We start from the raw sequence: 25,000 nt of genomic DNA on the forward strand, positions 1-25,000 counted from the left end.
CATACAGTGAAAAAGTTAAAAGAATAAAGTCCAACCACTTTACAATATATATACAATATACAAACTAAAGTATAACCTAAAGTACAAAATGAAGTACAAAATGAAGTACAAAATGCAAAAAGGCACCACGTGTGATGGCAGTACGGCCCCACTACTACCATTGTTCCCAGGCTGATTTGTCGGATTGAAGACATACAGTCTGTTATTGTCCCTAGACGTTTATTAAGCGTTATGGCATTACATAAAAGTTAAGAATGAGTTAGTGAGTTAGTGACTGTTTTAGACTGTAGAAAACTGCATTTATTGTATATGTATTGTATTTATCATGTACAGTATGTTGTATTATGCTCAACGTCATTGAACATTTTAATAAAGATTGAATGAATTGAATGAATGAACTTACAGGGGGGCCGGCTGGTCCAGGGAAGCCTGGGAGGCCCTGTGAACAGACGGACAAACACCACAGTCAGTTATTCTTGTCACTGGTTTCTCTGGTACAGTATATATGATTCATAAAAGGGAGCCGGTTTGAACAGTGAAAAGTCACTCACTCTCTCTCCTACTGCTCCCCGGGCGCCCAGGGGGCCGCCGGGTCCCTGTGTCCACAAGGAGAAGAAGAACACTCAGGGGCCACTCTTTGAACCACAGGCTACGTTCACACTGCAAGACTAAAAAGTGCTCAATTCTGATTTATTGTTCAGATCAAATTTTTTTTTGTTTGGGCCGTTCACATTATATATATTTTTTTTCTAAAATGTGACCAATATCAGAATCCAGTGTGAACTGGTCATGCGTGCGAAAAATGAACAATAAAGATGTCAATCTAGAGTGGCGTAAAAGATGCACGGAAGTCACACAACTACTTCAGACTACTTCTAATCTGACTGGCTGTATCTGATTTAGGACCACATTATGAAAGTGGGCCGAATCAGAATTGAAAAGATCAAGATTCCATGTGATTTGATGAATACAAATATGACATAATACATATAATACATTCTTATTTTGTGAGTGCTATGTCAACTCTGTTTGCTATACATAATACACACGCACGCACACGCACACACACACACACACACACACACACACACACACACACACACACACACACACACACACACACACACACACACACACACACACACACACACACACACACACACACACACACACACACACACACACACACACACACACACACACACACACACACACACACACACACACACACACACACACACACACACACACACACACACACACACACAAACACACACACACACACACACAAACACACACACACACACACACACACACACACAGTAGTGGAAGGGGGGGGTGTTGCCTACAGCAGATCCTGGGAGGCCCGGTAGGCCCCTCTGGCCCGGCAAGCCAATCTCTCCCTGGTCCCCTTTGGTGCCCTGGGTGACAGACACGACAAGACCATGAACAGCTGTATCATTCCTCCAGCATCGCCCCACCTCTGTTGCTAAGATACACGTGCACAATGCCCGTCAACCGCTTCGAAGATTCAGTAGTATAATTATCAAAGAATAAGCGAAGCTTCATTCTTCCAGCGCGAACGTTTCAATCTGGTGGGTAAATGTGTTGAGTCTGAGAAGAGCTGATTTTCAAAATGATTATTATTTCTATTATTTCCTTATAAGGGGACCCTGCTGTTTTTTTTTTATTATCATAAATCGATCAATACAGATAATTAATGTTGTCTTTCTTTTCCAAATGTAGCCAAGAGTAAAGACCATAACCATATCAAAACTGCAGTCAAAGTGTATATTTTCAGCACTACGTTTGTTTACCGATGTTTTTAACCTGTTCCACTCGACGGGGTCGGTACCGACCCCTTTTGACATTATTATCATATAGGCATATTTTTATGAATGATGAAAATAATTTGTGATTTTAAAATCAACTGTTTTCAAGTATTAACATCACTACTATGTCACAAATGCATGTAGAATGTAAAACGTTAGGTTGGCAATAGTTTAGCAATAGGTTAAAAGTGTACTTATATCATTTTAAGTTTTCTATTTGCGATCGCCTATTCTGACCCGGAACCGGAAATGGAAATGTTGAACCATGGGAATTGTATTTTTTTTATGCCATTTTGTAGAGGAGATCGCTAGCTATCGGCCAGCGTTGAAATTTCTCCGATCTACACTTCCTGTCACATACTATGGTGGTTAAAAGTTCAGCGTTCTGAATGAATCATATCAATAATTGTTATGATTCGCGATAATAAGCTACAAAAGGTAACGTTTTTGACAAATATTGAAACGCAGTCAGTTTCTCCACAGTATTGTTACCATGTAGGAAGAATTAGATCTGAAATTAGTTTCAAAATGGTTAAACTGTGGGGGAAATAATATAGTACAGTCGATTACAGTAAATATCAGTATCTGTTATTATGCACGCCTGGTGATACTATATCCAAATTGAACTCGGCCATTTGAAAGATACTATATGTATATATATATAAATGTGCGAATTGGCTATAATAAGGTAATGTATAAGCATATATTGTATATTCTATAATAATATTTCAAATTGCATTGGTCCGGATGGGAGAATTCAGTACTGTATATACAGAACCTTCAGTTTGATCATCTTCCCTTTATCAATTTCCTTAGATCTTTTGTACACATGATCTCAAGAGGGTACTGAATGAGCTCAGTGGCAGTTTTTTAAGTTTGGTCATTATTATCATGGTTTTATTCACTGTCAAAGATGAAAAGAAAAATCATAATTCATATTTTCCTTTGTTTCATCACAATTTAAGCAAGCCTAGTAATAGACACAATATTTCTGACACTGAGAATACATTCATTGAGGTCCATAGATGTTCCTAGATACCAAGAATAGGCAAATAGCCCTTGTAGAAGTGGAGCAATATTCCATTTACCTAGGTAAGCTGCAAATATGAATTGCCCCACGCGGGACCAAAAAAGTTGTCTGAATCTGAATCTGAATCTGTATACATTTTATGCAGATTTTCACCTGGGGTGGAACAGATTGACCGAAAATAAGGATTTATCGGAAAAATGCTAATCTTATCTCTCTTTTATCGTCAATGACTAAATCCAGATTTAACACTGCCATTGGAAAGAGGAGAGTTTTCCCTATCCATAGATGTATGATTTGGCCATAATAAGGTCAAGGTCATGTTCAAGGTCAAATATGAATTTATAATTCAAATGGATTATAATTGATTACTGTATCTACAAATCCTTCTGTTTAATCATTTTCCCTTTATTCATTTGCTTAGATTTTTTGTACACTTGATCTCAAGAAGGTGCTGAATGAGCCCAGTGAAATCAGAAGAACCTCAATGTTTTCATGGTTTCACCGGCAAAGATGCATAAAAAAATCATAATTTATATTCTCCTTTTTTTCATCACAATTTACTCAAGCCTAGTAACAGACACAATACATTTTGTTTTCAAAGGTGGGGGGGACACATTTGGGGCATGGTCCGGCGAAAATGTTGAACATTTAGAATTTTAAATGCATCAATCTGGTGCACTTTGAGGGTGTGTATAAAACAACAGCCTAGATGCTTTTAACCTCTTAAGCCCGAGCCAAGACAGGCTTTTGGTCTTGCTTGGTCTTGCTTTAGGCATCCTTTGTCCTCACTGTTCCTATAGTTTTTAGTTATTGACTGATGATTTTATAAAAATTATTTTTATTTTCATTTTATTCTATTTGGTTCACTGTTTTTAACTGCTGTCTGTTATTGTTGTAATTTATTTCAGATTATTTTTTATTTAAATGTTTTATGTTATGCTGTAGTGTAAAGCACCCTGTGCATTCGTGCTGTGAAGGGTGCTATATAAATAAAGGTCATTCATTCATGGTTAGGATGTTTACTGTTGGATACATTTGAAAAAAAAGAACGTTACAGTATGTCAATAAAAAAGTGCAGGGGACAAAATCTGCCTTCTGAAAAAGTGCCTGGGACGCGTCTATATTAATCCCAGCCGAAGAGTGCAAGAGCACTTCCACATTTTGCCCTGATTGGCCCCGGTAACGCCCTCCAAATGCGCATTTTCTTTTCCCCCGCTCAGACGCAGAAATGGAATACATGTATATTATCGCGACGCGGACCAGATTCACGCGTACCAGATTCACTCGCAACGCCATAACGTTATTTCCCTGTACATTGCAACGTTAACACAACGCAGCTGTCAACTGTACTTTACATATTATCCAAACGAGGACCACATAACGCCATAACACGCCATAACGTTATTTCCCTGTACATTGTAACGTTAACACAACGCAGCTGTCAACTGTACTTTACATATTATCCAAACGAGGACCACATAACGCCATAACGTTATTTCGCTGTACATTGTACTGTACATTGCAACGTTAACACAACGCAGCTGTCAACTGTACTTTACATATTATCCAAACGAGGACCACATAACGCCATAACACGCCATAACGTTATTTCCCTGTACATTGCAACGTTAACACAACGCAGCTGTCAACTGTACTTTACATATTATCCAAACGAGGACCACATAACGCCATAACACGCCATAACGTTATTTCCCTGTACATTGCAACATTAACACAACGCAGCTGTCAACTGTACTTTACATATTATCCAAACGAGGACCACATAACGCCATAACACGCCATAACGATATTTCCCTGTACATTGTAACGTTAACACAACGCAGCTGTCAACTGTACTTTACATATTATCCAAACGAGGACCACATAACGCCATAACGTTATTTCGCTGTACATTCTACATACATCGTTTCATCCACCATCATGTCTGACTGCAACACGGCTGTGGCATAATATCCATTCATGTCGATGGACGTACTGTTACTGGGCATTGTTCATAGAGTGAAGGTAAACATTAGCGCTTTAATATGGCGTGTTCTGTGATTAATGTGATTGACCAGCGTTAATGTGATTGACCAGCGTTGCGACCAGCGTTGCTAATATGAACCAAAGGCTTTAATATGGCGCGTTCTGGCATCTGTGATTAACCGTGTTGAATGGGGGTCTGAACCAAGCGAGGACCTCATGCGCATGCGCGGCAAGCACCTGGGCGAAGGAAAAGGAAATGCGCATTGCTTACCGGCGAATGGGGAAGAATGCGGAAGCGCTCTTGCACTCTTCGGCTGGGATTAATATAGACGCGCCTGGCGTATGTCCCCTGTGTCCCCCACGGACAGATGTGGATAAATATATATATATACATACGATAAATATAAATATAAATGGCTACAACATTATTGTACATGGCTATCATACAGAGTTATATGGGTCGACTATAGTTCGGTAGGTAATTATGATTACAGTGTAAGGCAGTTGAAGCCAGTAGACTTATATAAGCAATTCATGAATTATATAAATATATTTCTAATACATCATCTAGCATTTAATACTTACAATACCTCCTGAGCCGCCAGGTGACCCTGCAAGACCCTGGAGGAGAACACACGTTACTCACGTCAAAGGAGGCAGAGGGATAGATCACACTATGTTACAATATCACAGTGTAGATTCCACAAGAGTGGATTTGAAACTTTGGACCCACACAAGTGAAATGTACTTTTGTAGAGTCAAATATACACTGTGATTTAACTAAATCGACGACTCTATTAAAGATGTCAGCCCCCCATGTTTGATGCCATTCAGCCCTCCTAATCTACCTCACAACGCAGAGGATAACACATCCAGTGTTTGCTAGTGTTAGTGCTCACATTAGCTAACAAACATTCAAGCTAATTTTGCCAAATGTTAGGCTACAGCTAACGCTAGCAAGTGTTAATCAAAGATGTAAACGTTAATCAACACTAGCTAGCATTAGCTGTAACGTTTGGTAGCTGTCAAAAGTGGAGGTTAGATCATCTGCACTAGGGTAGATTAATGACATCACACATGGGGGCAGCCATTTTAGCAGCTAGTGTAGAACTGATTGGGGTTTGGCATATAGATGCTTACATCTCTCCCATCTCTGCCATCTTCTCCTTGGGGCCCACGAGGCCCCTCTGAGCCTTGAATACCTGGCGGGCCTTGGATTGGTTTCTCAGGCTGAGGGAGAAGACAAAACAACCAATCAGAATGCGGTGGTGGACAGAGTAAATGTCATTCTGATGTGAGCGGAGAGGAATTCCTACTCCAGCCAGAGTTCAATGGATTTTATGACAATGCAATCGGCCAGCGTTGAAATTTCTCCGATCTACACTTCCTGTCACATACTATGGTGGTTCAAAGTTCAGCGTTCTGAATGAATCATATCAATAATTGTTATGATTCACGATAATAAGCTACAAAAGGTAACGTTTTTGACAAATATTGAAACGCAGTCAGTTTCTCCACAGTATTGTTACCATGTAGGAAGAATTAGATCTGAAATTAGTTTCAAAATGGTTAAACTGTGGGGGAAATAAAATAGTACAGTCGATTACAGTAAATATCAGTATCTGTTATTATGCACGCCTGGTGATACTATATCCAAATTGAACTCGGCCATTTGAAAGATACTATATGTATATATATATATAAATGTGCGAATTGGCTATAATAAGGTAATGTATAAGCATATATTCTATATTCTATAATAATATTTCAAATTGCATTGGTCCGGATGGGAGAATTCAGTACTGTATATACAGAACCTTCAGTTTGATCATCTTCCCTTTATCAATTTCCTTAGATCTTTTGTACACATGATCTCAAGAGGGTACTGAATGAGCTCAGTGGCAGTTTTTGGTCATTATTATCATGGTTTTATTCACTGTCAAAGATGAAAAGAAAAATCATAATTCATATTTTCCTTTGTTTCATCACAATTTAAGCAAGCCTTGTAATAGACACAATATTTCTGACACTGAGAATACATTCATTGAGGTCCATAGATGTTCCTAGATACCAAGAATATGCAAATAGCCCTTGTAGAAGTGGAGCAATATTCCATTTACCTAGGTATACATTTTATGCAGATTTTCACCTGGGGTGGAACAGATTGACCGAAAATAAGGATTTATCGGAAAAATGCTAATCTTATCTCTCTTTTATCGTCAATGACTAAATCCAGATTTAACACTGCCATTGGAAAGAGGAGAGTTTTCCCTATCCATAGATGTATGATTTGGCCATAATAAGGTCAAGGTCATGTTCAAGGTCAAATATGAATTTATAATTCAAATGGATTATAATTGATTACTGTATCTACAAATCCTTCTGTTTAATAATTTTCCCTTTATTCATTTTCTTAGATTTTTTGTACACTTGATCTCAAGAAGGTGCTGAATGAGCCCAGTGAAATCAGAAGAACCTCAATGTTTTCATGGTTTCACCGGCAAAGATGCATAAAAAAATCATAATTTATATTCTCCTTTTTTTCATCACAATTTACTCAAGCCTAGTAACAGACACAATACATTTGGTTTTCAAAGGTGGGGGGGACACATTTGGGGCATGGTCCGGCGAAAATGTTGAACATTTAGAATTTTAAATGCATCAATCTGGTGCACTATGAGGGTCAAGTAGAGATCAACATACTGTATGTATAAAACAACAGCCTAGATGCTTTTAACCTCTTAAGCCCGAGCCAAGACAGGCTTTTGGTCTTGCTTGGTCTTGCTTTAGGCATCCTTTGTCCTCACTGTTCCTATAGTTTTTAGTTATTGACTGATGATTTTATAAAAAAAAAATTATTTCAATTTTACTGTTCACTGTTTTTAACTGCTGTCTGTTATTGTTGTAATTTATTTCAGATTATTTTTTATTTAAATGTTTTATGTTATGCTGTAGTGTAAAGCACCCTGTGCATTCGTGCTGTGAAGGGTGCTATATAAATAAAGGTCATTCATTCATGGTTAGGATGTTTACTGTACTAAAAAAAGAACGTTACAGTATGTCAATAAAAAAGTGCAGGGGACAAAATCTGCCTTCTGAAAAAGTGCCTGGGACGCGTCTATATTAATCCCAGCCGAAGAGTGCAAGAGCGCTTCCACATTTTGCCCTGATTGGCCCCGGTAATGCACAAAACAACGGTTGCTATGTTACAGGCAGCCATGTTGGAAGACAGAGAGCTACAGTACACACTCTGTACAAGGCCCCTATTGAGTAATATAAGGTGATATTAGCCAAACTTATCATTTGTCCAATAGAATTTGAATAATTGAATTGCATTAGCCGGTGATGAATCTAAAGAAAGCATGCATGTGCACAACATTAAAGGGCCAACATTATGGGGCTTAAGACGCTTACCGTCTTCCACTAGCCTAGCCTAAAACTCAGAGAGAGGTGTTTTTGGCCAAGAGCTAGGCTAGTGGTCCGTATACGCTTCCATTAATTTGTGCTAAGCTAGGCTAGCTTGCAGCCGGATAGCTAAAGTCAGCCTGAAGGTACCTGTTCTGCATCCTGTACCAACAGTTTTGGTACAAATAGCCATTTGATGCAATTACCTCTATACAGGGGAATTCACAGTCCTGTGCATATACTTTTTAAGGCCCTTACTGGTAAGCTACCTCCTTACACTACATCATTATTGGAATGGAATTTTGGAACCTATGGAACCCGTTCTAGTGACTGGCTGGTCCTTAGGGCCCTCTGAGTTTGCTGAGAACAGGGTTAATCTGCATTTTGCTATGATGCCCCTCTAGCTCATGGAATGAACTCCAACAGTCCCTAAAGCTTGAGATTCTCCCCTCTGTTGCAGAGTTTAAAACCTCGATCTCCAACCTTTGTCAATCAAGTTGCACGTGTTTTATTTGATTTGATTTGCTTTTTGCCTCGTCTTGTTGTCTTATTGTTATGATTTTATATGCTGTGATATTTTACATGTTTAAATTTTTTTTAAATTTCTTATTTTTTTTGTGTACACTCGACGTGACTGTAAATGAGGGAAACCTCCGTTTCCTTTCGAGTTTAAATAAAGGTGTGAAATTGAAATAGAAATGTCCCATAATGTTGGCGTGTTCCTTTAAACGTCCTGAGAGCGTTGGGACCCGAGAGCGTTGCGGCTTGAGAGTGTGGTCCTGCGATACTGCAGCCATGGCCATATGACATAAGCTTTGCTTCTTTCTGTCCCTTCTCGAACAAAACCATTTGTCTTGAGCTATGTTGACTATTGCTTCCATGTCTAGGAAAAGATATATTATATTTTATTTGTATTTGTATTTTAATTTGTTTTTTATAAAAATCTTTGTAATTTTTTGTTATTTCAAGTTTGTGTGTTTATGGTTGTTCGAGATAAATAAAGAAATAAAGATCAAATCAAAACATTGAGAAGGATTGGAACTGAATTCTTGTGTTGTAAATGGAATATGAAAACACAAGTCTATAGTTAGTATTGAAGATTGTAACTAGCTACAAACAGCAAGTTACCCAGTACAGCCAGTAGGCTTTTGGCTGGATCTAATTTGTGCCATTGACCGTATTCACACAGCGGCCATTTTGCTCTTATTGTCACACACTGTCACTGCCTGGCTTCTCTCTCTCTCTCTCTCTCTCTCTCTCTCTCTCTCTCTCTCTCTCTCTCTCTCTCTCTCCCTCTCCCTCTCCCTCTCCCTCTCCACTCTCCCTCTCCCTCTCCCTCTCTCCCTCTCTCTCTCTCTCTCTCTCTCTCTCTCTCTCTCTCTCTCTCTCTCTCTCTCTCTCTCTCTCTCTCTCTCTCTCTCTCTCTCTCTCTCTCTCTCTCTCTCTCTCTCTCTCTCTCTCTCTCTCTCTCTCTCTCTCTCTCTCTCTGTCTCTCGTTACCAGGTATGGAGTTCAGGTGTGCTGGAGTCATGGGAGCAGCTGATTGACATCTGTGGGCCGATTAAGTCATCTATAAAACCCTGCCTCAGATGTCATGATTCTGCCAGATCGTAACTTCATGTTTTCCCAGTCAGTCATAGTTTATTGTGCGCTCGTGAGTGATCTATTCTGTATTCTTTAACCGTGCCTAACCCTTTGTTGTCCTCCTTTCCCGCAGTCCGATACCTGGCTCTTGACCCTGATCTCGTGCTTGGATAACGTGTTCTGACCTTCGCCTGCCTGACCTCCTTGCCTTTTCCCGGAACGTATGAGGACCTGAACCCGTGTATGACCCTTCGCCTGTTGGACTACCTTGCCCCTGCCTACTCCCCTTATTACCCGAGTACCCATTACGTTATTGACCCCTGCCCGTCTGACTACCCTGCCCCACACACGCTCCCTGGACTGTATGAGATTCCTCCCCGTGTCACTCGATTCCTGCCCGGATACCTGACTACCGCTTTTCTAAATAAATACACCCGTGCTCCGTTTTAACGAGACCTATCTGCCTTTCTGTGTCCGCAATATTGGGTTCAATGCGCTCGGTCCTGACACTTATGTCATGCTGAGGGTGGAAAGGAACCCAACCTGAGCAAAATAGCCACCGTATGAATATGGTAAATTTCCACAGAGATTCTCTATATGAATTTGAACTGTGTCGTGCAGTAATGCCCTGGCAGAGATACTACACCCCTGCAAAAAGAAAGCAAAATCACCTGTCGATGTGGGACAATGAGGCAACCAAGCACTGAAGTAGATTATTTGCTCAAAAGACAAGGAAAACAAAGATAAGGAGTAGGAAAAATAAATACCTCAGCATTGGCAAACATCTGAAGAAGCAAGAGAAATCAGATAAATGTAGAGTTAGTAAAAAAAAATAGTCACACCACCATCACCCAAAAGACAGCAGAAGCGCACCTGTTCCAAAACGAGAGCTATTTTCATGCTGTCGCTTGGATACAGGGCCTGTTGAGCCAACGCGGTACCCCCGCATGTACCCTTTCACTGTTGGCTGGCCTGAAAAGATACAGCTGGAAGCAGAAACGTTAGCCTCAAATTCCAATCGAGCAACGGGGAATTAGTCCTTTTTCCAAACGGGTGGAGAAATTTGCATCAACGACAGACGTGATTAATTACCAACACTATCTCCCGATTTTCTAGGGCTAAGGACCTCTCGTGCCATGACAAGACTATTCATGTCTGGAGGATAAATCACCACTCCAAAGTGGGCCAATGTGTTCTCTGGCAAAATGTGTATGGTTTTGAACTGGAACTGTTAGCTTTGTCAGTTATGTGTGCGCGTGAGCTTAAAAAGAACAAACTGTGCTTTGGCAGAAATTATACTTGAACGTGCAACTCCGTCGCCCTGCTCCATTACTTCCTGTTCCGAGCGAACGCAGAGGCACGGGAGCTAATTGGGGAGGCCTGTCAACCACAACACAACCACACAGTGCAACACAAAGGAGATGGTAGGTGATCCGACGCAGGCCTTCTGTTACCTCAGTGGCGGGGAGCTCGCTGCAGCTCTCCCTGTGCGCTCTCTTAGGGTCACAGTGGATCAACATCCACTGGAGTTCAAACTGAAAAAGAGAGAGAGAATGTTTCAGTGTCAATCCACGTATACAAACACAATACTAATTTCAAACACCCACGTTTAATTTCGGATTCGTAGTATTTGAGTTGTGAAATTAGACAAAGACGTGTTTATTTAGTATATATATATTATATATTACATATGTATAGGTATATTTATATACATTTATTTATATATACATTTATTGGATTGTATAGAGATACAGTGTTTATACATATAATTAACAATAGATTAAATGATCATTTGTGATAGTTAAAAAGGGGTAGGCATTTTTAAAAGTGTATACTTTTTCCTACTCCTTTTTCGAACAGGGTAAAATTTGATTTATTTATCCGTTTCTCTTTTTGTGTAATTTTTGTTTATTATCTTTTGTATATGTCAAATGAACAGTTATATTTTTGTTTTTATACTTGTTCGAAAAAAATATTCTTTCACTCTTTCATTCATTCATTAATTTATGGCTCTAAGCAGGTATGTTTTATGTATGAGTGAAACCAAGGGTATAGGTTTGGTTTCAACACCTTAAGTCGCGGGGGCCTCCCCCGTCTGCAAGGTTGAGATGGTACGGTCCTGTCTGAAATTGTTGGTTAATATATAGTTACAGGTAAGAAGGATAAATACATGTTTTGGGAGGGGGGTGTCTTTCATATTAGCTATATTTTTTGAAGGGGACAAATGTAGCTCTTCTCAATATTGAAGGGGGACACGTCCCCAGGCCATCAGGATGCTCAATGACAATAACACTATATGTAACAAACCATCAAATACACTCACAGCACACACATCCATACGTACACACTCACTTTAAATAAACAACTCACTGTAGCACCCACTTTACACACTTTAGACACTTTAACACACTTTATATTTATTGGTAAAGAGATTTGCACTACAACTCATACCTCGTTGCACCTTACCCTAAGTTGTACTTCATCCCATTTCTGCATTGCACTTTGTACTTTATATTGTATTGTAACTCAGTTAAAAAAAATGTCCTACTCTGTATTGTATATTGTATATTATGTATATTGAACACTTTTGTTTTGAACACTTTTGTTTACACTTGTTACGTACTTTTGACTTCTATTTTTACTTATCTATTTTATTTTTTATCTAGCACACGCTCAGGAGCAGAACAGGAAAAAGCATTTCATATAAAAGTATTCTGTATTTTTGTATGACAACTAATAAAGAAACTTGAAACTTGCAGCCCTCCATAAATCTAGGCCTATGAGTGAAACGCTTTATTTATTTTTCCTCAGGGATTAGTTACTCTCTCTCTGTTCTCCTCTCAGTGGAACCGACTGAGCTGTAGCTCTGCCGTGTAGCAGTGGGGGACTTCAGAGTTTACAGCGGCGCTCCTCTCGCCTATAAACCTGAGGCCTATGTCTGCTGGCAGAAGAGCCACTGCTCCACCCCACCTACCCAACCTCCTCCAATGTACAGTTTCTTCCCCCTCAAATGTATATACTCTATTTTTAGACTCTTTTTGTATCATAAACAGTACTGTATATTTGTAGATCTGGTATGTCATAAATGTATAGATGCAACAGTACTGTCTACCTGTATGTCATGTGTGTCATATATGTTATGATGAATTGAAAATGGGGGACCCTGATGTAAACAAGACAAAAGTCTTTCCCTGGTCTGCATTGAGCTGTACTGTATTGTACCCATTCTGCAAGCTGGTAATACAATGTTCAATCAATCAATCAATCAAGCCTGCATGAAGCACTGCTCCACTGAGGGGGGGGGGGGGCTGTATGAAGCACTGTTCCACTGAGAGGGGCCTGTATGAAGCACTGCTCCACTGAGGGGGGGGGGGGCTGTATGAAGCACTGTTCCACTGAGGGGGGGGGGGGGGCTGTATGAAGCACTGTTCCACTGAGAGGGGCCTGTATGAAGCACTGCTCCACTGAAGGGCCCTGTAGGAAGCACTGCTCCACTAAAGGGGCCTGTATGAAGCACTGCTCCACTGAAGGGCCTGTATGAAGCACTGCTCCACTGAGGGGGGCCTGTATGAAGCACTGCTCCACTGAAGGGCCTGTATGAAGCACTGCTCCACTGAGGGGGGCCTGTATGAAGCACTGCTCCACTGAGGGGGCCTGTATGAAGCACTGCTCCACTAAAGGGGCCTGTATGAAGCACTGCTCCACTGAGGGGCCTGTATGAAGCACTGCTCCACTGAAGGGGCCTGTATGAAGCACTGCTCCACTGAGGGGCCTGTATGAAGCACTGCTCCACTGAAGGGGCCTGTATGAAGCACTGCTCCACTGAGGGGGGCCTGTATGAAGCACTGCTCCACTGAGAGGGGCCTGTATGAAGCACTGCTCCACTCCACTGAGGGGGGGCCTGTATGAAGCACTGCTCCACTGAGGGGCCTGTATGAAGCACTGCTCCACTGAGGGGCCTGTATGAAGCACTGCTCCACTGAGAGGGGCCTGTAGGAAGCACTGCTCCACTGAGGGGCCTGTAGGAAGCACTGCTCCACTGAGGGGCCTGTATGAAGCACTGCTCCACTGAGGGGCCTGTAGGAAGCACTGCTCCACTGAGGGGCCTGTATGAAGCACTGCTCCACTGAGGGGCCTGTAGGAAGCACTGCTCCACTGAGGGGCCTGTATGAAGCACTGCTCCACTGAGGGGCCTGTATGAAGCACTGCTCCACTGAGGGGCCTGTATGAAGCACTGCTCCACTAAAGGGGCCTGTATGAAGCACTGCTCCACTGAGGGGGGCCTGTATGAAGCACTGCTCCACTGAGGGGCCTGTATGAAGCACTGCTCCACTAAAGGGGCCTGTATGAAGCACTGCTCCACTGAGGGGGGCCTGTAGGAAGCACTGCTCCACTGAGGGGCCTGTATGAAGCACTGCTCCACTAAAGGGGCCTGTATGAAGCACTGCTCCACTGAGGGGGGCCTGTAGGAAGCACTGCTCCACTGAGGGGGGCCTGTAGGAAGCACTGCTCCACTGAGAGGGCCTGTATGAAGCACTGCTCCACTGAGGGGCCTGTATGAAGCACTGCTCCACTGAGGGGCCTGTATGAACCCCTCATCAGTCACCAAAAAAACATCCACCCTAAAACACAATTTACATTGTGCTATTCCAATGATTGTTAAAAAAAACAAGACAGGCTCCCTAATCAGAGGATAAAGTTACATTTTCGGGGGTTGGGGGGGGGGGGGGGGGGGGGGGGGTTGGTCCTTTTACAATGTACGCCATTTTTGTTTTTGTTTCGGGCATTACCTTCAAATTAGTTTTATTTAAAGGTAGAATTTGTAATGCTGTCAAACAGCGACCTCTACACTAAAGAGCCCTACTTGGTACTACACTTTGTTTACATGTTTAGTTTTGGTCTGATGTGAGGGTTGGAGTTGAGTGGGGATAGGGGGAGGGGTTGCTGTCGCTGGCCACACCTCAGGCTCTGCCGAGAGGTCTGGAGAAATCCATAGTATAATAAATGTCTAAATTTCAACATCAAACATCAGACCAAAACAGAGAACGTAAACAAGTGGGGCTCTTTTGCCTAGAGGTCACTGTTTGATGGCATTACGGATTCTACTTTTAAATGAAGGGCTTATGGGGCTGAAAGTAAAATGGCCATGTTGAAATTACGTCAAAGGACGCTGAAGCTTGAACTGGGGGTTGAGAAATCATACCTGCGTTTGCGACTATGAACTAGGCGCGTCGTTTACATTTTATTTTTAATATTCGGCCAGAGAAACAAATATACTAATAAAGATTGTTGGACCTGCGAGATTTGTACTTTGTAGGTCTGCATTTTAAATGTAAGGAGTAAAAAGTATGTTTTTTTCCTCTGAAATGTAATTGAGTAAAAGTACACAAGTATACAAACCTAATAATACTCGTGTAAAGTACAAATCCCCAAAAACAGTACTTAAGTATTGTAACAAAGTACAATTACTCAAGTACTTTACACCCCTGCTTACAGCACCGTTAACCCTTTCACTATCACACTATAGAAGGTTAACCCGTTCACTACCACACTACAGAAAGTTAACCGTCTGTAGTGTGGTAGTGAAAGGGTTAACCTTCTGTCGTGTGGTAATGAAAGGGTTAACCTTCTGTCGTGTGGTAGTGAAAGTGTTAACCTTCTGTAGTGTGGTAGTGAAAGTGTTAACGTAAGGTTATGTATATAACCAAGTTCTGTGAATTATGGCGACGCTCAGCATCATCTGCACTGTACTTCACTTCGTGCACGACCACTGAATAAAAGATTCCACCATGTACCTTTACATCCCAACATTCGTCTGGCCACACCACCATCCGCTTGTGGTCACCTACTCGCCTCCTTCCCAAACTTTCACCACAAGGCGAGATCAAGGGCCGCAGCGGCGTCTGATGCTGAGCGTCGCCATAATTCACAGAACTTGGTTATATACATAACCTTACGTTCTGTTTCATTATGGCTTTCGCTCAGAATCATCTGCACAATAGGAGCTGAGCAGGAGCCATAGCTCGACAAATGTACCCCGCTGAGGCCCCCCACAACCATCAGACTGGGGAGGACCGAGCCCCCCGACCCTCCTTAATGGAGGATACCCCCCCTATTGGAGGCTTACGGGAGGGAGACGGATCCGACCGTGCGAAGAGGAACTCAAGCAACACAACGCACAGGGTGAGCAGACCGTGGCTTGACCCCACGACTACACACACGCACAACCCGCATGCCACCAGGGAACGAACGGAAGGAACAAACCTTGTTACGGCATGGCCGTAAGCACTCAAAAAGGTTAACCAACGGAAGCAGGCAGCGCACTGGGGAAACCAGGCAGCAGGCTGTAACCTGAGCCTGGAGCACTGCGGACGAGACAGGCGCCAAAGGAGTCAGCTGAAAACAGCCCCCCCGGCGGAAGGGGCGTATGCTGGCGTTGTTGATCACCATGACAAAGCCTCCATTAAAAAAAAACCACCCAGAGTGGTCGAGGCAGAGAAGGCTGACATGATTGGCAGATGTCATGAACGTGCAGGGGCACACTCAACCGGGTAACCCGGGAGTTGACTCTGCTCCAACATACCAGGGAATCAACTACCCTCTCGGTACAGACGGTGGTTGTTCCTATAACCCCTCAAGAAAAAACTCCAAAACACACCTGCGGGTATACACCAGCTATACCGCAGTACAAGTGTTTCAGTTTCCAAAAAAGGGTTATCCCAGGCCTACGGTAGCAACGAAACTTTACTTCGGACCGGGCCCGGCGGCCCGGGAAGCACACAGGATTACCAGAGGGGGTCCAGAAGACCACCCCAACAGCCCCCTCTTCGCCATGCGTGAGAGACGAGCGAAAGAAGGAGAACCAGCCCCATACAATAGTGCCAGGTACAAAAGAGTACCCAACAAAGGGTCTCCATAACGCCTAACCCTGTGACACCCGGGCCGACCAGGCATTTTTCCCCCTGAAAAAAGCCCAAGTCCCTCAGGGTACCAGAACAGCAGATCTGCATCCCCGGCGGACAACGGGTTAACTGACCTGGACCAGCGTGACCAGAACCTGTCCTGTGCCCTAACCACGCCGACATGCCTACTCCAGGAGAAGGGGCAGATATGCGTGTTGATCTAAAACATGAAAAGAGGGCGCCACCCAGACGGGCCGGTTTGAACCGTGCTCGGTGGTCCACCCCAAGGGTGTGAGACCCTTCTACCTATGTTCTGATCTATTCCGTTAACATCCCCCAGATATGAACGAGAATCCGTCGAGACCTAGTAACAGGCTCTCGGAAGAGGAAAAAAAAACCATCCCAGTTGCTTTATAAAAACGCTGTTTTAATAACAAGCAACCAAGGCGTACTAGCCACCCACATGATTCTTATCAGAAACACCCCGAGCCAGCACTATGCATGCGTCGGGACACAAAACACATCAATGAACAGTCTAACCAGACCCCACATTGATCCCTCAAGGCGCCTGGGAGAACGACAAGAAGGGTGTGGTGCTTCATATACTCCACACTCTTTCATTAAAAAAGAAAGAAACACCGACTGACATGAATCCCACTTGACGCAGCCGAGGATAAAAACTGTTTCCATTTTTATATCCCGTCATCCCTACCACAGAGGATAGACGGAACTCCCCAGAGAGACTTCCCACGTGAGCCATAGATTGAAAAGCCACGGTAACCTTGAGTCATGTGACCAACCGACTCAAGTTACGCGTATATCAAGCGTAGTGGAACCTTAATTCCTACGCTCTATCCCGACACTTGACAATAACAGACCTTACATACGGGTCTAACTCACGGAAGCCATCGTCCAATAGCAACGTGCGTAGTGACGTGTGCTACGATGGGGGGAAACCCAAGACTCAACGCCTGTGATAGGTGCACAGTCTGGGAAACCCTTCCCCCTCCCCCCTCCCTGCCAAGCCGCCTAACAGCTTGGCCCTGACGTAACTAACAAGAGAGGAAATAACCCCCCTGACCAATCAGAAGAGGGAAGGAGGGGTTTATCCGGTACCCCCTCACAAGCCCCCCTCCATAAAACAGGGACACGTCCCCAAGGACTTCAAAATTGCGAGAGTAACACCCCTGCACAAAAAGGGCAGCAAATTAGACCCGGGCAACTACCGCCCTGTTTCTATCCTTACATCCATCTCGAAAGTCATGGAAAAAATAGTATACGAACAGATCGAAAAGTACCTTGCGGAAAAAAATCTAATCTACGAATTCCAATCTGGCTTCAGAACATCCCACTCCACTGACACATGCCTTCTCTACTTGAACGACCACATCAAACAAGAGGTGGACGCGGGCAAATACTGCGGCATGGTCATGCTGGACCTACAAAAGGCCTTCGACACTGTCAATCACACCATTCTGATTGACAAGCTAAAAGCAATTGGTTTTGATAGTTTATCAGTGAGCTGGATACAATCCTACCTGGAGGGGAGGGAACAGATGGTGGAGGTAAACGGTACCCTATCCCCCCCCTCACAGTGAGCTGTGGTGTTCCACAAGGAAGCATACTAGGACCGCTACTATTCCTAATTTATGCAAATGACATGTCGTCAGCTTGTGACTGCAACTTGTTCCTGTTTGCGGACGACTCAGCCCTGCTGGTCTCTGACAAGAACAAGTTACAGGTTGAAAAAGCCCTCAGCTCGGAACTAGGCAAAATCTGCATATGGCTCGCCGACAACAAACTATCATTACACATGGGCAAAACAGAGTCCATTCTCTTCGGTTCAAATAACAAACTCAGCAAGACCGACGGCTTCTCGGTTACAGTGGGTGACAATATTATCACAAGGAAAGATGAAATTACCTACCTGGGTTCCATCCTAGAGGCTAATCTTTCCTGTGACAAAATGGCATCCAATGTAATAAAAAAAGTCAACCAACGAACGCGATTCTTGTACCGGATCTCCTCTCTGGTAAACAAGAATACCCTGAAGACTCTAGCAGGAGCACTCATTCAAGGGTACTACGACTATGCTTGCACCTCATGGTACCAAAGCACCTCAAAGGCACTAAAAAACAAATGACAAACATCTCAAAACAAGCTAGTCAGACTACTGCTTGACCTGACTCCTAGAACCCACCTCACCCCTGCCCACTTTGACAACCTAGGATGGCTTAGAGTAGACGACAGAGTACAGCAACTTGCAATGGGCGACCAAGGTACCCATGTACATGTCAAAATACTTCCCAAAGGTCAGTGAATACCACGATCACAACACCAGAGGGAGCTCCACAAATCATGTAAAACCCAGATTCGGCTCAAACAAGGGACTAAACACGTTTCGCAATTATGCCACATCAATGTGGAACGCCCTACCTAAAGCTGTAAAGGAATGTGAATCACTACCCACTTTCAAAAACACTCTCAAAAAACACCTACGTGAGACTGCAATTTGAAACTGGCCCCTACAAATGTCCTAACCTAGTTGTACAGTAAATTACCAAGTAAGGCTTTGTCAGTATTCCAATGTACAGTGTAAAATGTGTGTGTGTCCCCTACCCAACCCCCCCCCCCCCCCCACCTCCAATGTACAGCCCTCACCCACCCACCCAACCCCACCCACCCAACCCCACCCCACCCACCCAACCTCCTCCAATGTACAGTTTCTACGCCAAATGTATATACACTCTTTTTCTGGACACTTTTGTATCACAAACAGTACTGTATTTGCAAATCTGATATGTCATAAATGTATAGATGTAGCAGTACTGTCTATCTGTATGTCATGTATGTCATATTATGATGAATTGAAAATGGGGGACCCTGATGTAAACAAGACGAAAGTCTTTCTCTGGTCTGCATCCCCTTAACAATTGTATGTATTGAGCTGTACTGTACTGTACCCATTCTGCAATCTGTTAATAAACTTTTCAATCAATCAATCAATCAATCAAGCCCAACCCTTGCATACAACAACAACAACTAGCCATATGATACCTTTAGTAGCAATGCTAATGAATAGCGCAAGCTAATACAATGCACGCTAACCACAGACAATCTGTGAACAGGGTTTATAACAAGACCAAGTTGCGTGTGTGTGTGAATCCTACACCCGCATCCATGTTGTAACACAGAAAAAACATTGATAGAGAGAGAGAGAACGGCTGAGCCGTGGTACGTTTTCATACGAGCATTACTGCAAACCCAACACAATAGTGTTGTAGCTCAATATCACTGTGTAAGCAACAGAGCACACAACTAGCCTCTACCTTTATGTGGAGATTCAGGCCGAGGCAGAAAAAAACCTTTTTCAACCGAGTGTAGGCTGCAGGCCTTGCTTAAGCTCTAACATGAATGTAACCCTCCTATCAACCCATACTAGCGAAGATTCACACGTTGCAACCCCATCATATGTTTGGTGAATAAACACACAGTTTGTTAACAAAAAATACAGTCCCCATTTAGAGGAGACTCTTTATTTTTGAACAAAATCATAGCGGGGGCCGGGAAGGGAAACAGAGGGGGACCACAGGGGGAAAAAGTCACTGGGTCCTAGTGACGCCTGCCACGAGCCGCTCGGGATTTGCCACCTCGTGGAGCCCCGGAGGGACGGTAAACGATCGGCGGCTGGTCTCGACCATCCCTACCGTCGCCTCCGGGCGTAGATGGGCCGGCTGTCGTAGCGGAGGCGCCCTCTCTCCTCCTGGCCTTCTTCACCGAAGGTCCAGCAGTGGCAGCGGCGGCCACGGCGGAGGATGCTCGACGACGTGGCAGCCGTCTGACTCCACCGGCGACATCGGGAGGGGGGAAATGAGGCTGGAGCACGGAGCGCTCCTCCTGCATCTCTCTGCAAGTCGAGGTCATCAACTGCAGGGCCGTCCCGAATAGTCCAGCATCGGAGAGGGGTGCCGTCAGAAGTGGAACTCTCTTCTTCTCCGGCACACGAGCCTGCTCCAGCCAAAGGTGGCGCTGGACCAGAGTTGCCAGGGCGCGCACTTTCCCAGCGGCTATAGCCTGCGGCTGAGTCAGATGCAGGATGGCTCCTGCCGACTGGGCGAGCTGGTCATGTTGTACATCACTCAGCTCCATGCCGCCCGTCAATATCCCGGACATGAATCTCGCCAGCTGCGCGATGTTAGACGCGGCAGCTAGAGATTGTGTTCCGTGATAAATGACTGGTCGCTCCAATATGCCAACCGCCTCGCCGATTTCCCTTGGGGAACCGGCTTCCGTAACGGCTCCCACACCACCTCCGGACAAAGGAGCGCCGCCATCGGCCTATCAAGCCGTGGCACGCCCTCCTTCATACCGTCGACCAAACCCGCCACCCGCGTGACTTGCACGTAGGCAGGAGTAAGGCCTATGATGTGGGAGACCACCTGGCCCTGACGGACATAGGCCGCCATTGAGGGGAAAAATGGGTAGACAACGTCCACCCCTCTCACCGGGCGACGTTGCCATAGATGACCTATGAGATCATCAGGGACAGGAACAGGCAGTGGCTGCGGCAGCGGCACGCCGTTTGCGACTGCCGCCGCCATGAGCTCGGGAAACAAAGCATGCAGTTCCCCCTGCAGACTTTCCTCCTCCGAGCCCGCATCCCTCACATACAGCAGGCTACTACTGGTCAAGGAGCCACACTCCGATGTGGCTGATAGCAGGGCATCCCGCCGACGAGTCAGAGGTTCTACCCCAACATCTTCGAACGAGGCGCCCCAAGGAGACATCTCACCCCCCTCCAGTGTTACCTGGACGGGCGGGAGACATGTCTCCACCGGGCCTTCAAATAAGAACCCGTCCACCTCTATCATGTAGTCCTCTGTCGCCATCTGGCATGTAGAGACCGACGCATCCTCACCTGGCTCCAGCAACTTACCAAAACCGGGCCATTCGCGTCTGCAAGCCACCATCTTGCGACGGGAGCGAGCTGACGCAAAAAGTTTGCGTCTCAAATCCCCCGCAACCAAGGGAACCGGCCGCCCAACAGCGGACGATTCCCCGGAAGCAGAGGAACCAGAGCCGGAACCAGGCCATCGCACAGGAGACGGCACTGGTGCACCATCTCCTTGGAGAGGCAAACTACCCATCGGACGCCTACCGGGCGTGGCTGCCGACCACGAGAGAGGTCTCAGCCCCGCTCCAAGACGACGACGGAGGCGGAAATGGAGAACCGCTGGTGAAGAGTAGCGTTGCGAGCGCGACTCTCCGAAGTAGACATTATGACTTCGTTTTTTTCTGTCGAAATATGAGAGAAGAAAAAAACAAGCAACAATGTAAACACGTCTTAACTTTCTTCAGCTAACAACCTCATCAAGGCACTTCCTTGTGGTGAAAGTGAAGAAGGAGGCGAGTAGGTGACCACACACCTGCTTATGAAGGTACGCGGATGGGGGTGTGGCCAGACGAATGTTGGGATGTAAAGGTACATGGTGGAATTTTTTATTCAGTGCTCGTGCACGAAGTGAAGTACAGTGCAGATGATGCTGAGCGAAAGCCATAATGAAACAGAACCTTCTGTAGTGTGGTAATGAAAGTGTTAACCCTTTGTAGTGTGGTAATGAAAGGGTTAACCTTCTGTCGTGTGGTCGTGAAAGTGTTAACCCTTTGTAGTGTGGTAATGAAAGGGTTAACCTTCTGTAGTGTGGTCGTGAAAGTGTTTGTCGTGAAAGTGTTAACCCTTTGTAGTGTGGTAGTGAAAGGGTTAACCTTCTGTGTTGTGGTAATGAAAGGGTTAACCTTCTGTCCTTGTGGTAGTGAAAGTGTTAACCCTTTGTAGTGTGGTAATGAAAGGGTTAACCTTCTGTCCTTGTGGTAGTGAAAGTGTTAACACTTTGTAGTGTGGTAGTGAAAGTGTTAACCCTTTGTAGTGTGGTAATGAAAGGGTTAACCTTCTGTCCTTGTGGTAGTGAAAGTGTTAACCATTTGTAGTGTGGTAGTGAAAGTGTTAACCCTTTGTAGTGTGGTAGTGAAAGTGTTAACCCTTTGTAGTGTGGTAGTGAAAGTGTTAACCCTTTGTAGTGTGGTAATGAAAGTGTTAACCTTCTGTAGTGTGGTAGTGAAAGTGTTAACCCTTTGTAGTGTGGTAATGAAAGGGTTAACCTTCTGTCTTGTGGTAGTGAAAGTGTTAACCTTCTGTAGTGTGGTAGTGAAAGCGTTAACCCTTTGTAGTGTGGTAGTGAAAGTGTTAACCTTCTGTAGTGTGGTAATGAAAGTGTTAACCCTTTGTAGTGTGGTAATGAAAGGGTTAACCTTCTGTCGTGTGGTTGTGAACGTGTTAACCCTTTGTAGTGTGGTAATGAAAGGGTTAACCTTCTGTAGTGTGGTCGTGACAGTGTTAACCCTTTGTAGTGTGGTAGTGAAAGGGTTAACCGTCTGTAGTGTGGTCATGAAGTGTTAACCCTTTGTAGTGTGGTAGTGAAAGGGTTAACCTTCTGTAGTGTGGTAGTGAAAGGGTTAACCTTCTGTAGTGTGGTCGTGAAGTGTTAACCCTTTGTAGTGTGGTAGTGAAAGGGGTAACCTTCTGTAGTGTGGTAGTGAAAGGGTTAACCCTTTGTAGTGTGGTCGTGAAGTGTTAACCCTTTGTAGTGTGGTCGTGAAGTGTTAACCCTTTGTAGTGTGGTAGTGAAAGGGTCTCTCCGTCCCCCTATATAATATATATTAATTATACCCACCACGACGGAGGCGTCAGAGTCCGTGTCCAGCCGCCCAATGAGGGTGTCTCCCTCCGTGGTGACGGGGCCTTTGCCCTTGATGGGCCTGCGGTCCACGGGCTGACAGTCCACGTACAGGGTGACCTGGTCGCGTTCCACGCCGATCATCACCTTGTGCCACTTGGTGTTGAAGAGCACCGAGAGGCCGGGGAAGGTGACGGTCTGCAGGTTGCCGTCGGCGCCCATCAGGTAGTACTCCAGGGCCTGCAGGTCCCCGTTCAGCCTCATCCCGGCCTGCTTGCGGCCGCCCTCGTCCACGATCTGCCAGACGTTCCACACCTTGTTGACCGTGTTCTTGATCATGCGGAACGTCACCATGAAGGAGTACTCGTCGGGAAAGCCCCGGGGGAAGTTGAGTCTGTTGAGCGGAGAGGGACGATGGGAGGGGGAGAAATGGGGAGCGAAAAGGTTAATAACCCCATTGTGTTCGACCAACGGGTGTAGGATTCATGTGGAGCGGATCGTGTTCTAATCGGTCCGCCTCGTGTCGTGTGTTTGAAATGTAACAGTAAAGTGTAATAGTAATTAAAATAAAGGTGTGCTATTGGTATCGGCATTGGTGTAAACAACAACCAGGATAGAGCAGAATTGATCTATATTGAGGTAAACACCCCCAATCACAAGGTATATTTGAGCCCAATTACACACTGAGCTGGTACAAAATGGACTTTTATAGAGTCAAATGTAAATTGTGCTTCAGTATTGGTCTGTGCAAAGGCTATGATTAGATTAGATTAGATTCAACGAAAGATAAGTTGGGCATCCAACCAGAGTGCAAATGTAACAGTAAAGTGCAATAGTAATATACAATGTACATTCAACTGGTTATAGAATATATAAATGAGTACTACTGAGTAATATTGCTAATCGGATGCATGTACAGAGTTGTAGTATTAATATGTACAGGTATAAAGTATGGTAGTAAGTCATACTGGCCAGCAGTGTAACTAGTAAGAGTAGGTAAGGGATATGTACAGATATAGATATAATATCTACATATTATGTAAAAAGGATTATATGCAGGTTTGTACAGACAGTTGAGGTCAGCCCTACTGTATATATACGGTAAAGAATAAATGTATACAGTATATATACAGCATTAATTGAATTGGTCAATGCAGATTTCTCATTTGAAAAAGAAAGACCAGAGCATGTCATTGTTCTCAAACACACACCCATGGCGTTCTCGCCCAGGGTGGTCTCAGAACACAGCTCATGTCAAAGACAACACATGATCACAAAGCATGGGTGTACAGTATAATCACAAAGCATATCCATCATTCCAGCTCTGCGATCAAAGCATGAATGATTTATATATAAAAAAAAAAGAAAAAAAATTATCTTTTAACGTTCAAAGCCTCTCCCTCGCCCTTTCTTGACATTCAAATACATTATGAAACGGCTGTAATTAAATCCGAGAGACAAAGATGCCTTTTACATCATGCCATGCCCAGCGTGCTCAGATCAATACATCAATGACTCCGAGCCGTG

General features: G+C 44.3%; 1 protein-coding gene across 1 annotated transcript in view; it reads right to left on the reverse strand.

The window, feature by feature from the left end:
* col9a1c (collagen, type IX, alpha 1c) overlaps nt 1–23,842 on the reverse strand; it is a gene marked incomplete at its 3' end in the record, with an annotated part of 61,272 nt that extends 37,430 nt beyond the window's left edge. The window contains exons 1-8 of the mRNA XM_084311887.1: nt 23,471–23,842; nt 11,292–11,372; nt 10,605–10,622; nt 5,989–6,078; nt 5,434–5,469; nt 1,350–1,421; nt 552–596; nt 404–439 (exon numbers count right to left, since the gene is read on the reverse strand). Of these exons, the coding sequence (XP_084168013.1) occupies nt 404–439; nt 552–596; nt 1,350–1,421; nt 5,434–5,469; nt 5,989–6,078; nt 10,605–10,622; nt 11,292–11,372; nt 23,471–23,827 (735 nt within the window). The 5' untranslated portion in view covers nt 23,828–23,842. The remainder of the gene's footprint in view (nt 1–403; nt 440–551; nt 597–1,349; nt 1,422–5,433; nt 5,470–5,988; nt 6,079–10,604; nt 10,623–11,291; nt 11,373–23,470) is intronic.
* Nucleotides 23,843–25,000: the final 1,158 nt, after the last annotated feature.

The sequence above is a fragment of the Notolepis coatsorum genome (genome assembly GCF_963971535.1).
Source record: "Notolepis coatsorum genome assembly, chromosome: 4".
Taxonomy (NCBI): domain Eukaryota; kingdom Metazoa; phylum Chordata; class Actinopteri; order Aulopiformes; family Paralepididae; genus Notolepis; species Notolepis coatsorum.